A 13,413-nucleotide genomic window follows, 5' to 3' on the forward strand; every position below is an offset into this window, starting at 1 on the left:
AGGAAGAGTAGAGTCTTCAGTGTTTCTTGCAGAACATGGGCAAGAGATGAAGGGAAGTGGATGGCTTATGCATTTTAGCATGTATTTAAGACACAGAATCCCCCAGACTACCTCCCTTCTAGGGAAACAGCTGTGATGAAGACTGCGTGATAGAAATATGTCATCTCTTGCTCCTCTCTCAATCTGCAACAAACCCCACAACCCAGAATTTTCAGCTAATTGTTCAGATCAAAACAGGAAACAACATTTAGTTTTCAGTGTTACTAGTTCTTCCTGCACACCTTCAAGAATAGCTACTTTGGTATCAGACTCTTAAGTGTGGCTTTATAGGAAACATTGTTTTGATTCAGAAGTCGCAGACTGGTGTCCTTGCTGGCAGAGATCCTTTGTCTTTCGCATCAGAAAGGTGCAAGAGAACTGCAGGGAGAGAGAATGGATTGTTCAGTAGAATGGATTGTTCTCAGTTTACCAGAGGAAGGCCTTTGTATTTCCATGGTTTCCTGAGTTCTACCTTCGATATATTTGTCTCCTGCTTCAGGGAAATGCTGTGTATGGCAATAAATTAAAATCTCTTTCCAACTACCAAGAGCTGCAAACACATAATAGCACTGCACTGTTGTCTTAAAGCAATGTGAAGAATGCGAAACACTTTGCTAACAACACTGATTTACACAAACCTGCAGAACAATCAGGAGTGGAAATCAAACATCCTGGCTCCTCTGCTCTAACCATAAGACAGAATTTCTCCTCCAGTCTTGCAGTTTGAATGAGTTCAAGGCGAACTTAATGACAGAGATCAGCTTGGGGCAGAAAGTACTGAAGAGTGCACTGGGGACTTTGTGTGACTCTCAATCCTGAGCTGCATCTCTCCGTGGGCATTTGGTGTTAGAAGACTCTGTCCCTAAGTGTTGCTCAGCTTTTTCTCAATGACTAGCTCCTTACTGATGTGTTTTCTTCTCTTCCCCCCGGAATGGAATTCAGTCAAGCTGTTTGCAAAAAAAAAAAACAAAAAAGAAAATTGAGTCAGTGTGAAAAAGAGAAAAACAACAACACAGCAGGTTTTACAATAAAGGAAGCCAGTTAGTTCCTAAGTCTTGGTTTGCTATTGCAACATCCTAGCTTTTAAAAAGCTCTCAGTCATTGTAGGTCACAGTCCTAATACAACTGATACTGTGCTGACCAACCCTTCTAGAGATATCTTCCCTCTTTCATTTGCTGATAAATTAATGATTTTATTTCCAATTCATCCAGTCTGTTTCTGTGCTTTTCCAACTGGATGTGTAGTCGGCTACCACTCTGCCTGCTCTAATTGCCGGACCATAACTGCTCTTACATTATTTTCCTAGGAAAAATTCTCTGATTCTCCCTGATCTAAAAGTGACATTTTTATCCTTTGGGTTTCAGGCTTTTTGCTCAATTAGGCTATTTCCAGCCTGATTTTTGTTACATGCCAAACCTGCAAAGGTTTAACTGAAATTACTAGAAGCAGTGGATGTTTTTGTCCAGCTGACAATCTGGAAGCATCTACAGCTGACGGTATTTGTCTTGAGGTTTTAAACAGCATATTGTAACACCTAGGAAAGGACTTACATTGCCATCTGCCAGCAGTTACGAATGACAGGTTCTGATGGCATCAATATGAGAGATGATGACAAACAGTCATTCAGAGAAGCAGAATCAGGAGCATGAAATACAAAGTGTGCAATTGCTGCAACAGTAATATTTATACAGCAGCAGCACTTAGAGGCTGTAATCAGACTGTACTCCACTAAGCAAAGCACTATGCAGACAGATACCACATGTACTAATTCTCACTTTAGTGTTGTAGCCAAAGTTTGCATATCAGGAGTGTAATTTCCAAAGTTCTTTCATAATCCAGAGAGGTGGCTCAGTCTAACACCTCACAAACCTCTGTTCTCACTGTACAGCAATAGTTTTCAACCTTCTTCAGCTTTCAGAAGACTTAAGGCTACCTTTTGGAGGTACAAGGCCCTAGCTAGCAAACTGAAGCCTCCTGATGTAAGACCTCATGAAATTACTGTTATGGGTCCTTCCAATGCACAGCATTAGATGCATGAGGACCAAAAAAAAGCCTGCTCTAGGAGCAGCCTAGGGTGACTGCACTCTCATGTCACACATTTCAGGTCAATGCCTTATGTTGACGTAAATCTGAGCCACCTTTCTGGCCCCAGAGATGTCAAAAATCCACACTTCAAATAATTATATTTCACTGGGGATACTTCAATTTTCTGCAGTCTTAGTGTCCAATACTTTCCAAATTGTTTTACAAATTTATTATCTTCCAAAAATACAAGATACATATTTGACTGTTAATCAGCATAGACAAAGTCTGAGTACAAATCAGTGTCTATTTTTATCTTGCAGACAGAAAGATTATTGTTGTTTATTGTTAAAGTACACTTAAAATTATAATATAAGCATGTTTCTGTCACTGCTGTCTGGCAAATCAAAGGAAAATAGGAACACTCACTGGCCAAGACACATGCATGCATGGATAATCATAATCGAAGCTCATAAATAATGACCTTTGGCTACTACTTAGTGTCAACTCCTCCTCCATTTAAGAGTGGGATGTTCTCCCGGTTTTGTCACAGAGTTAGAAGGCATAGGTGCCTGAATCACAGAGATTCTTTACAAGATACTTCCCACAACTTATTCCTTTTTTTCATTCTGGATTGTGGGCACGAGTGTTATTGCAAGCAGATTTCTATCACTCCACTGCAAGCTGAATTTACAGTCCAGAGTTTGTGCAATGGGCTTGTAAAGACAGATCCACTGTGACCCAGACTCACTGTCTATAGGCCACACTTCAGCCACTGCATGATTACTTTAGTTGGTGGATGATGGCATTAAGGAGTACTAGGCTGAGAGTTATAGTTTGTTACTGTTAAGAGTGGAAATACTCACTTTCAAGGAAGAAGGCTTGTCATGCAGAGACGCTGACAGAGCTGAGCTTGTTCAGCCTGGAGAAAGCTCCAAGGAGACCTTAAAGCAACTTCCAGTGCCTAAAGGGGCTGACAAGAAAGCCGGAGAGGGGCTTTTCACATGACAGACAGGGCCGGTTCTTCAATATGAAGAACAAATCAGAACTAAACTAAAACACAGACACAGTTGCTAAGTAATTCACGAGAGTCTTTTCACATGTGCAAGCAGAGATGAGTCAGCAGAAGACTATCCACAACCATCAAGAGACCCCTGGAGACCACCACTCAGCAAGAAAAGCACATGTGTAATTAAAATGAAAATATTAAAATTAGTTTCAGGAAATCTAATGTAAAACATTTCCTAGAAAGGTTGCAAATATGCATTTTTTTTTTTTGGATATATGGATGCTGCTTGTAGACTTTAGGTGCACTCACCTTTGCAAAACGATTTGTGTGTGTGCCCAGTGCTGCAATAAAGAATGCCTGCTTTTTAAAACTCTGAATCAAGTCTTAGGAGAGTTTCTTAGACTGTCTTTTGCGGTAACAATATGATGCCTTTTGAAAGTCACCTCTGAAATGGGAGAAAATGTGTGGGAAATTACCTTTTCATTAGTTTTGATAATTACAGCTGAGGTGATGTTCTTAATCAGATCTATCACCCCTTTCCACAAGAGATGCTTTGGACCAGATGAACAGGGACGGGATTATTGGTGATCTCTCGTGTATTTTGAGGTTCCCCCATTTCAGAGCCTTTCCCAGCACAGCCACGGAGCAAACCCGCAGCCGCAGAGCCCTCTTGTGGAGAAGATTCAGGCGGTTCTGGCAGGAGGAGATGTTTCTGCTTTTTTTTTTTTTTTGCCTTCCCGCCCTCCTTTTCGCACAAGGAACAAGGAGGACATCCTATGGATTGCTGTGGCAGAAAACGGTCTAGGCAAGCCATCCAGCTCACCCCAGAGTCAAGATATTGTTCCATTCCTATTTGCGCAAAGATGGGTGTTAGGTGGTAGTTTCACGGACCTAGCACACCCTCAGTCTGCCAGATACTCACTTTAATGCATTTCAAACAGTGAAAATCAGTGTTTCCTGTATATGTAACAATCTATACCTACAATAATTGGCTCTTCCATTCTCTCATCTCCTTTTAAGGACACAGTGCGTATTTACTTCATTATGCATGTTCCATGAGTAAGGGTCTCTGTGGGCAAGAGTCTCATCTCAGGGGGTGTGCTTTTTGCTATTACAGTGAACTAAGCTCACAGAGGACACAGTTATCTTCTGCTTTGCTGCGCTTTTCAGAGTTAGTTCTGGATTTTCGACCCTGGGTTCCTTCCTAATCTTTCCCAAGTTAGTTGTTACTCTTCTTCTGATCGAGATGTTATCAGTCTTTTATCTCTTCTCAAGACCTGTGACTTTAGTCACTCAAGATTTTCAAGATCTCACACACACAGTCCTTTACAAATCTTAACTTCTTCATTGCCAGATAACAGAAACTGTGTGCTTTACATTCTAATTGCTCTATTATTGTTGAGATTTCTCCTCCACAGAAGTATTCTAAATGCAATCTTATTCTTTCCTTTTTCTTAATAATAATTAGATCTAGACTAATAATGATTCTTGAACTAGACTGTTATCAGTTGTGCTAACAACAAATTCTTGGCTTGATATATATGTATAAAGTGTGCCGTTTCTTTCCCCATAAATGAGACTTTGAACACCCCACCAGCTATTGCAATGATCCTTACTATGGGTGTATATATATACATATATATATATAGTATGCATATTTATAGATGTATGCGTATCTATTCCATTAGCAGAATCCAGCATGTTTAGGCAGTGAGGAAGAACAGGATCAGGGCACCAATACCTCTCATGTTTGTCTGAGTGCTTCGTATTTTCTGTCTGAGTTAATCTGCGTGGCTGATTATTATTACACAAATACATGCACGTGAATGTATATTTAAATCCGTGTGTATATATATATGTGTGTGTATGCTGGGTGTATGAACATGAGTGCCTTTTGGCAGTACATGCTCAGCCTTACTGCTGGCTGGATCTGGCAGTAAGGAGCTGCAGCAGCCTCCCATTTAGTGGAGTCATAGATTCAATAAACCCCAACACTTTCCCCTCAGGCCTTGCATGAAGGCTTCACTGCATCCTTACCTCGCTATAAGGGACTGCAAGTTCTGGCAGCACATGTGAGCTTATCATGTGGAGACAGTGTTCTCACGGGAGAACGCATAGTTGGTACATAAACTGAATAATCCTGAAAGATACAGCAAGGTCGTGAGAGGAAGCTTAAGCAAGCCAGATAAGAAGAAGCTGTAATTCACCGAGTTAATGAGAACTGTGGACTGTTGGCAAGCTTTGGAGGTCAAGTTCTCACCCCTGTGCTTAACCAATTAGGTGTTAATCACTAAGGGTCTTCAAGACATGTATCCGATCATAATATGCCAAATCACTGTAAGTGCCTGTAAGAAATGGTATGTAAGGAGTTAAAGCTTTGTAATAAATTGGCTTCGCTGATCACATTGATCGTTCCTGCACTGTCCGTGACTCGTGCGTCAACATTATCAGACTAGTTGAGAACAGTCCTTTCAAAGCAAATACAACCAGTTTTACTCTCATTACTGATTTACTTTTTATTTCAGTTTACCCTCCTGTGCTGTTCTTTCTATCAACAGCCCCCTGGACAGCCAGGCAGTAAACTAAAAGGGAACAAAATCTCCTACTATTCTGTTAGATGGCCATCAGCACGTGCACTGGCTCCAGCTGGGATGGTGTTAACTTTCCTCATAGATGCTTGCACGGTGTTCTGTTTTAGATTTGTAACTAAACTGTGTTAGTAACACACCTGGTAGTCATACAGTCTAGAATGACCCTGTGGGTCACTTGGATCAAGCTCCTGTGGGGAGCTGGGGTCAGCTGTCCTGGCTGGGTCCCATCCCAGCCTCTTGCCTACCTCAGCCTGCTTCATGGGGGGCAAAGTGGGAAACAGAGAAGGCCTTGATGTTGTGCAAAGAACAGCTGAAATACTGGTACCTTATCAATGCTGTTTTGGTCACAAACACAAAACACGGCACCATACTGGCTGCTAGGAAGAAAATTAACTCTTATCATAACCAGACCCACTACTGTAATTTACTTTCTGTGAAATCCGTTGGGCCTAGTGACACAATGACTTTGTTTTTAGTTTGGTTTATAAGCTGAGTTAGCAAGGAGATGGCACAGAGCAGCAAGTAACAGTGAGGCAAAGCAGTGTTTAAGCCCCGAGACACTGTTCGCTGATCATGAAACTCCTCCTTCTGTGTGTCCTTAGTACACTCGTCTCTGAGCCCAAACCCTCACCAACACACTGACGCTCATTCCTGAATGAACACCTCTGAAGGCTTGTCCATAACATCCTTAGAAACAGCTTGTGGATAAGCTGCTCAGGACATCTTGCAGCTCACCCACTCTCACTAGCAAATTGTCCTCAGGCCTATTCTGTAAGGCTCTCCCCCACCCTACCCTGCCTGTTCTTTTTCACCTCCCCTTCTCAGCAGCAGGACCAAAGCAAACATCATGACGAGAACCTGACATATTTCTGCCGAGGAGGAAAGGACCACTCGGGGCGCGGAGGTCTGAGCCTTCCACCGCCCGGCTGATGGGCTATCTTCTTTGGTTTAGCTTAAAACGCGAACAGATTTTGCTGAGCTTTCGCAATCCCCTCCCTGCTCACGGCTGGGGTACTCTAGTCCAAGGACTGGGTGATTAAACCAAGTTTTAAACCACCGTAAGCAAACAAACCCCACTCAGACCTAACCACTACCCCTCTCCTCCGCAGTGAAGCGGACACCCCACCCCTGCTCAGGCGACGCCCCCTGTCCCCTTCCTCCAATCAGGAAGAGGCAGCTGCGCACTCTCATCTCCTCCTGCTGGCCGCTGGGAAATCGCGTTCTGGGCGGTGCTGTCATCTGCCCTCTTGCGTGCGTGCGCGTACGAGCAGGGCGGGGTATGCGGCTGCCGTTGCGGTTTTGTGCGGAAGCCTCGGTGGTTGATGGGGGAGCGGACTGGAGAGGGCAGCAGAATGTCGGTGACGCAGGGGAGCTCGGAGCTGGCGGACGACAGCGGTAAGTGCCCGCTTCCCTGGTAAAGATCCAGCGGGGGCTGGAAAACGCTTCTCCCGGTCGCATCCATGCGCGGGGCCCGTACGGCGGCGGCTTGGTCTTGGGCCTGGACCTGTACGGTGGGAGGTGCGCGGCGCCGTGGCGGCCGTAGAATTAGAGAGTGGTTTGTGTTGGAAAGCACCTTAAAGCTCATTTAGCTCCAACCCCCTGCCACGGACAGGGACACTTCCACTAGAGCAGGTGGATACTGGAAGGCTGCTATGAGGTCTCCACGCAGCCTTCTCCAGGCTGAGCAGCCCCAACTTTCTCAGCGTGTTTTCAGACGGGAGGTGCCCCAGCCCCCTTATCATCCTTGTGGCGCTCCTCTGGACTTGCTTCAACAGTTTTGTACCCTTTTTGTGTTGGGGACATGAGAAATGTATGCAGTATTTTGGAAATAGTATTAATACTTTTTTTTTCTTTTTTTTTTTTTTTTTGTCCTCAGAGTCAGATGTTTTTGAAATTGTTCTCCCAATCACCGTGCTTGTGCTGAGCGATGATGATTTTCTCCCAGATGACCCTGAGGAGCAAGCAGAGTCGGTTCCCAAGTCAAAGGAGGAGGATGAACTGGAAGTGAACTTGAACAGTAGTATTCTCTTACAAAGTAATGGAACAGCTTCAAATGACAATAGCAGTGTGAGCAATTGGGAAGAAAACAAGACTGCTTCAAATGAGGATAATAGTATGACATACACTGAAGAAAAACAGGTTGCCGAGAGTGTGTGTAATGAATATGAATTATATTTAACTGATGGGGGTGGTGCAGGCATGGATGAATGTCAAAATTACGTGCTGCCTACATCATCTTGCAAAACACAGCTTACAGAGAGAAATGAAGCCAGTTGCAGAGAAGAATGTGATGGTGATGACAGCTCTCAGAAAAGTCGTCCTCTCTTCTCTGCGGGCATCAAGGATAGATATGATACCATCAAAACAAACAGCCAGGTGACATTAACAGTGATACCCAGACATGAAGAGGAGCCTGTCAGTGCTGCAAACGGTAGCAGTCAAGAGAAACAACCAGAAATCCCCAAGGAGATTGAGACTATTCTTGAAATAAAAAGTAAGTTGTTAGTAAGCCTAGTGCAAGAGCTTAAGAAATCTCAAGTTTTTGAAATAGGTAGGAAAGTGTATAGGAAGAATGCCAGATCCATTTATTTTAGAGTAAGCATTTCATCGTGGATTACTATCAAATGCAGCAGAAAGAGAATATTGGCTGGAGTATCCTTAGTTCTTTCACAGAGTCATGTGAAAATGAAACTAAAATAAGTTGGTACTGTTGCATTTTGCTGCAGTTTGCAAGGCGTCCTTTCATTAGGAAAAAGTATCTGAAAATAAACTTTAAAAGCAAAAGGGGTGTCATATTTGTGAGAATGGAACCCTAACAAAGTTTGGTGATGGTACTTTTATAGGAATTTTGGCATAAAGCTGTTCCCTAAAAGTATAGGGGATGTAGTGTTGTCCAGCGGAATTCAGAGCTTTAAGTGGAAAGAAGGCTTCTATCTAGAGTTTTTTATCTTAAAATACATTAAATGTTGGTGTGGGGGTGGGGATGGGATGTGGACACATACAGAGAACAGTCACTGAGTGGTTTGATTTGGAAGGGACCTTAAAGATGATCTTATTCCAGTCCCCTGCCATGGGCAGGGACACCTACTAGACCAGGTTGCTCCAAGCCCTGTCCAACCTGGCTTTGAGCACTGCCATGGATGGGGCAGCCACAGCTTCTCTGGGCAACCTGTGCCAGGGCCTCACCACTCTCAGAGGGAAGAACTTCTTCCTAATATTTAATCTAAGTCTCCCCTCTGTCAGTTTAAAGCCATTCCGCCATGTTATATCGTTGCAGGCCTTTGTAAAATGTCCCTCTCCAGATTTCTTGTCAGCCCCGTTAGGTACTGGAAGAGAGACATTAAAAGAGTGGAGATAGGAGAGTATTAAGAAAGCAAAAGGAGTGCAGAGCAACCAAGTCATTAGACAATTCAGGATTATTACTGCCAGTTAATCATGAACATTGGTGATTGTATGACCTGTCATGCATGTGACCTTTTATTCCCCTGTAGATCCTGACTCTTCAGAGAATGGACATAATAAAGCCAGTAACAGTAAGAGAAGCAAATTTGAAGATGAAACTCTGGGTTCTCTTTTGAAGCGTGGCTTGAATGAAGAACCAAAATTTACCTATAATTGTTCTGTTCTGTTTGTTAATGGATGTTCTTCTACTTCAGAAGAATGGCTACAAGAGGCAGGGAAACAGGAGATGAGTGCCTCTACTTCTGCTGAATCACATACTCCTGGAGAGCATCTTTATGAGGCATTATCACAATTTCCTAAAAAAAGATGTCGGCAGCAAAAAGTAATTTCTCTTCATGCAAGCCCAAAAGAATCCCCAAACCAGCAAGAAGGTGTAGGATGCCTAAGTAATATCACCATCAAACCCCTTCCTAAAGCATCTTCTACAAATAAGCATGAAAGATTGAAGTGCAGATTTTGTAGTTCTGTATATAAATGCAGTGCACATCTAAAGAAGCATCTTTATTCAGCTCATAAAGGTAAGAAAATGTATAAATGCTGCTTTTGTAAAAGAACCTTTTTCTTTTCTGTCAACCTTAAGAACCACCTTAAGCTTCATAAAATAACTAGGTTGAAAAATGCAAGAAAAAATAGAAAGAATGTGAGAAAAGTTGAGCAGAGAAGATCTGAAGAAAGACTGTCTGAGACCAAGAAAAAAGAAAGCAAATATAGTAAACTTTTCAGCAAAATACAAAGGGACTTTACACCTCTGAGTGGACCAGTTAGTTTTTCCTGCAGAATTTGTTTCTTTGCTTCATCATATCCTAGGGTTTTTATTAATCACATGAAGGGACATAAAGAGAAACCACCCTACCAGTGTCCTCGATGTGATTATTCCTGCATTAGCTTATCCTATTTGTTGAATCACATCTACTGGCATGCTGGATATAAGCTGTACCAGTGCAGGTTTTGCACCTTTTTTTCATTGTACTTTGCGAGCATGGTAAGGCATAGCTACTTACACACAGGGGCTAGACCGTATTCCTGTGAGTTCTGCCAGTCAAATTTCACAAGCCCTACAGCATTAAAGAGACACAGAAGATTGCATGCAGGGAAAGAAACGTGCCAAGGGCAGCAGGTTGACTCGGCAACTAGAAGAAAGAGAACTCAAAGACCTGTAAAGAGTTACACATGTGATGAGTGTAACGTGGTGTTTTACACTAAAGAACATCTCAGCTTTCATCAGAAATTTCATGAACAGTTTAAGGCTAATGGTTATATGAATCAGAGCAATGACTATCATAAAAGAAAACTATGCCAAGCTGACAGTGGTTCCCAGGAGACTGTTTCTCTGTCTCTTTCTGGTGGTGAAGAAAATTATTGTCTTGGTGGGAGAATGCTGGCTTCAGCACTAGACTCCAGGCAGGAAGATAATGTGTGGGACAATAAGAAAATGCACTCTACAAAGAAATTCTCTGAAAACAGCCATGGAAGCAGCAGCTTACCTGTTGGGAATAGATCTGAAGTTCCTCTGAATTCACACCGTATGAAAGCTGTCACTTGGCAAGTGGCGCCTCTCTTCAACTCCAAGGCCTCTCATTCACAAGTTCAAGATGATGATGCATATCATAAATATATGGAAAACCTAAAGGTGACGTGGCCTTCCAGTTTGTCTGCATTCAAAACATACAGGTGCCAACACTGCAGTTATGCTACCACTGCTCATAGCAACTTTAGCCTGCACCTGAAATTACATACAAATGAAAGACAGTTTGTATGTGAAGAATGCAATAAGGCATTTAAAACAGCAGATGATTTGCAGAAACACAGCCTAATTCATGTAAAGAATGGATATGAGTTTGGCCGTTGCTTCTATGTAGATAGTTGTTTAGAGGATTTTGAATGGCATCGTGACACACCTGAAGGTATGTGTCCAGAAAGAGATTTTGGTTCCTTGGAAGGTTCAGAAAGTGTCCATTCCTTGCTTGGTTCGGAAGTCTCTGGACTACAGCCAGATATCCAGGCAGGTGAAGGGAATGATTTGCTAGGACAAAGTCAGCCACAATACTACCAGTGTTCAGAGTGTGAGTATGCTACTTATATTTTAAGTAATCTTCAACTGCATGTAAGAACTCACACAGGTGAGAGACCTTACAGCTGCAGTGTTTGTCAGAAGAAGTTTCGTACTTCCAGTCACCTTAAAAGACACAGAGTCATGCATTATAATTCAGATTATCTCAAGTGCAGGAACTGTGACTATACCACAAACAAATGGCTGTCCTTGAAACGACATCTGGCTTCACACTCTTATGAGGAAAGCTCATCTACTGCCTGTCTCTATGAACAAAAGCAGCTACCTGTCAAAACATACACTTGCAAGGAGTGTGGCTATTGCACACTCCGCAATGGAAACCTGAAGCTACACATGAGGATTCACACAGGAGAGAAGCCATACAAATGCAGTCAGTGTGCTGTCGCTTTCCGCACATCAGGCCACCTGAAGCGCCACTTGGTGACTCATTTGAAGTTGCACTGCAGAAGGTGTGAATTTTCAACGTTTGATAAATGTGCTTTCCAAAAGCATGTAAAAACACACAAAAGCAAGCACAACTGTGGGAAGCGTAATGTGATGCTGCCTACCAAAAAACTTCTGGAATAGCATAAGCGGCAACATGAGATTGAAATATAATCTCGGGAATTGCAAGTTGGCACATGCAATGGCAAGATTTGCATGTCCTGAGTTTGTTCGTTGCTTTACATTCCTCTGGTGTCCCTAGAACAATGACTGGTAATGGGTGCGTCTGGTGGTGTGGTCCAGAGGGTGAAACTTGAGGTACTGACTTCCTCCAGGTTCTTGCCACGGCTCCATTTCTAGCACAGGCTGTGTTAAAGAAGATCTTGGAGGTGCTTTGTTATGCCTGGGTAACTTAAGATTATGAAGTCAATAATGACCTTATATGTCCATCAGTTTAAAACAGTTATTCTGTGCCCCTGTTTTTGATAAAGGACCCCCAAAACTTTACTAACTGAAAGAATGTTTAAAGGGGGAAAGGAAGATCACATTATATTTTGTAGTAAAAGGTTTGCATTTAAAAATTGTCATTGTGTTTCAAGGCTTAGTGCTGTCTGCCATCTGCTGAAAGCTTCATTTACTACTTGCAGGTTCTCTTGCAAGTGTTGCAAGAAAAAAAAAAGTATCTCACAAAATTACAGAAAAAAGAATTGTGTCATCGCTTGATTACAGGGTTATGTTTGCTGTATGTGTGTATACATGAAAGGTTGATTAAACCATTATCTTGACTGTACTTCTGATAATTCTTTTGAGTAGTTTGACAGAAATGGTGATATTGTTCTTAATCAGGTATTTTATGATACTGGGAATCCTTAAAGTGATCTATTTTTTGTGGATACGTAACGTTAATCTAGTATGAAATGCGTCATCCTTTCTCAGGGTGATAGTTACTGCACGCTGTTTCTTAAAATAGACAATACCATACTTTTCAAAGAACTTCTGTTAATTTAAGCTCTTGCTGATATATTGAGAATTAGAAATATATTTAACTATGAAACTTATTTTGTTAAACAGCTTTCCTGTGCATCTACAGCACCATGCATAAGGATCACTTTTGCTGAACAGCAGTTGTTACCATGGTGAAGACGGATGCTTCTTCCACTTTGTATTCAAATATAGTTGAATCTTTGATTGCTTTATAGAGTTGCATGTTCTAAGAAGCTCTGTGTGGACATCACTGCCTGTAACATGTTCAGTGGTATTGAGAACAGGGGTGTATCTAAGGAAAGGCAGTAGCAGAGAACTGGTTCAAATCACCCCTCATGTTACAGTTTAGTCCATGAAGCAGCAGAGTAAATTTACAGCTTAATTTAGAGAATGGAAACATGAAGCTACCACTATGTTTTTAGTGCTCTCAAATGTATGTTTTTCTTTATAAATACAGATAGTATTTTGCAGAGGCTTTCTGGTAATGTACAAGACATGTTGGAAGTAGTTGCTGAGAGGTAGTGGAGTCCCTATCTTCAGATATCCTTGGAAGCCTCCTGGAAGGGGGGCCTGGGCAGCCAATACTGTGTGGCCCCACTGGACCAGGCCTTGAACCAGGTTAACTCCATTAACTAATTTGGAATGCAATTTTCCAAGTGTGGATCAAACTTCATGAATAGAAGCATGTAGTTAAGGCCAGATCAGCAAAGCTATTTAAATGATCTAGTTCTTTGTAGTACACTAGACAAGTAAATAGCAATGACTCTGAGCCCTAATGGTTACATACGTTTTTACTACAAGCCAAGAATGA

The 13,413-nt window shown here is 42.2% G+C and overlaps 1 protein-coding gene across 1 annotated transcript; it reads left to right on the top strand.

Annotated features, from left to right (window-relative positions):
• Positions 1-6,955: 6,955 nt before the first annotated feature.
• On the top strand, positions 6,956-13,168 carry LOC133222512 (zinc finger protein 493-like). The gene is made up of 3 exons (XM_061372262.1): positions 6,956-7,057; positions 7,539-8,156; positions 9,154-13,168. Exons 1-3 carry the CDS (start codon positions 6,985-6,987, stop codon positions 11,760-11,762), a joined length of 3,300 nt encoding a protein of 1,099 aa, XP_061228246.1. The 5' UTR covers positions 6,956-6,984; the 3' UTR covers positions 11,763-13,168.
• The last annotated feature ends 245 nt before the right edge of the window (positions 13,169-13,413 follow it).

Source organism: Neopsephotus bourkii, unplaced genomic scaffold, assembly GCF_033783945.1.
Source record: "Neopsephotus bourkii isolate Nb327-2 ecotype Australia unplaced genomic scaffold, CSIRO-AGI_Nbou_v1 NB_1600, whole genome shotgun sequence".
Lineage (NCBI taxonomy): Eukaryota > Metazoa > Chordata > Aves > Psittaciformes > Psittacidae > Neopsephotus > Neopsephotus bourkii.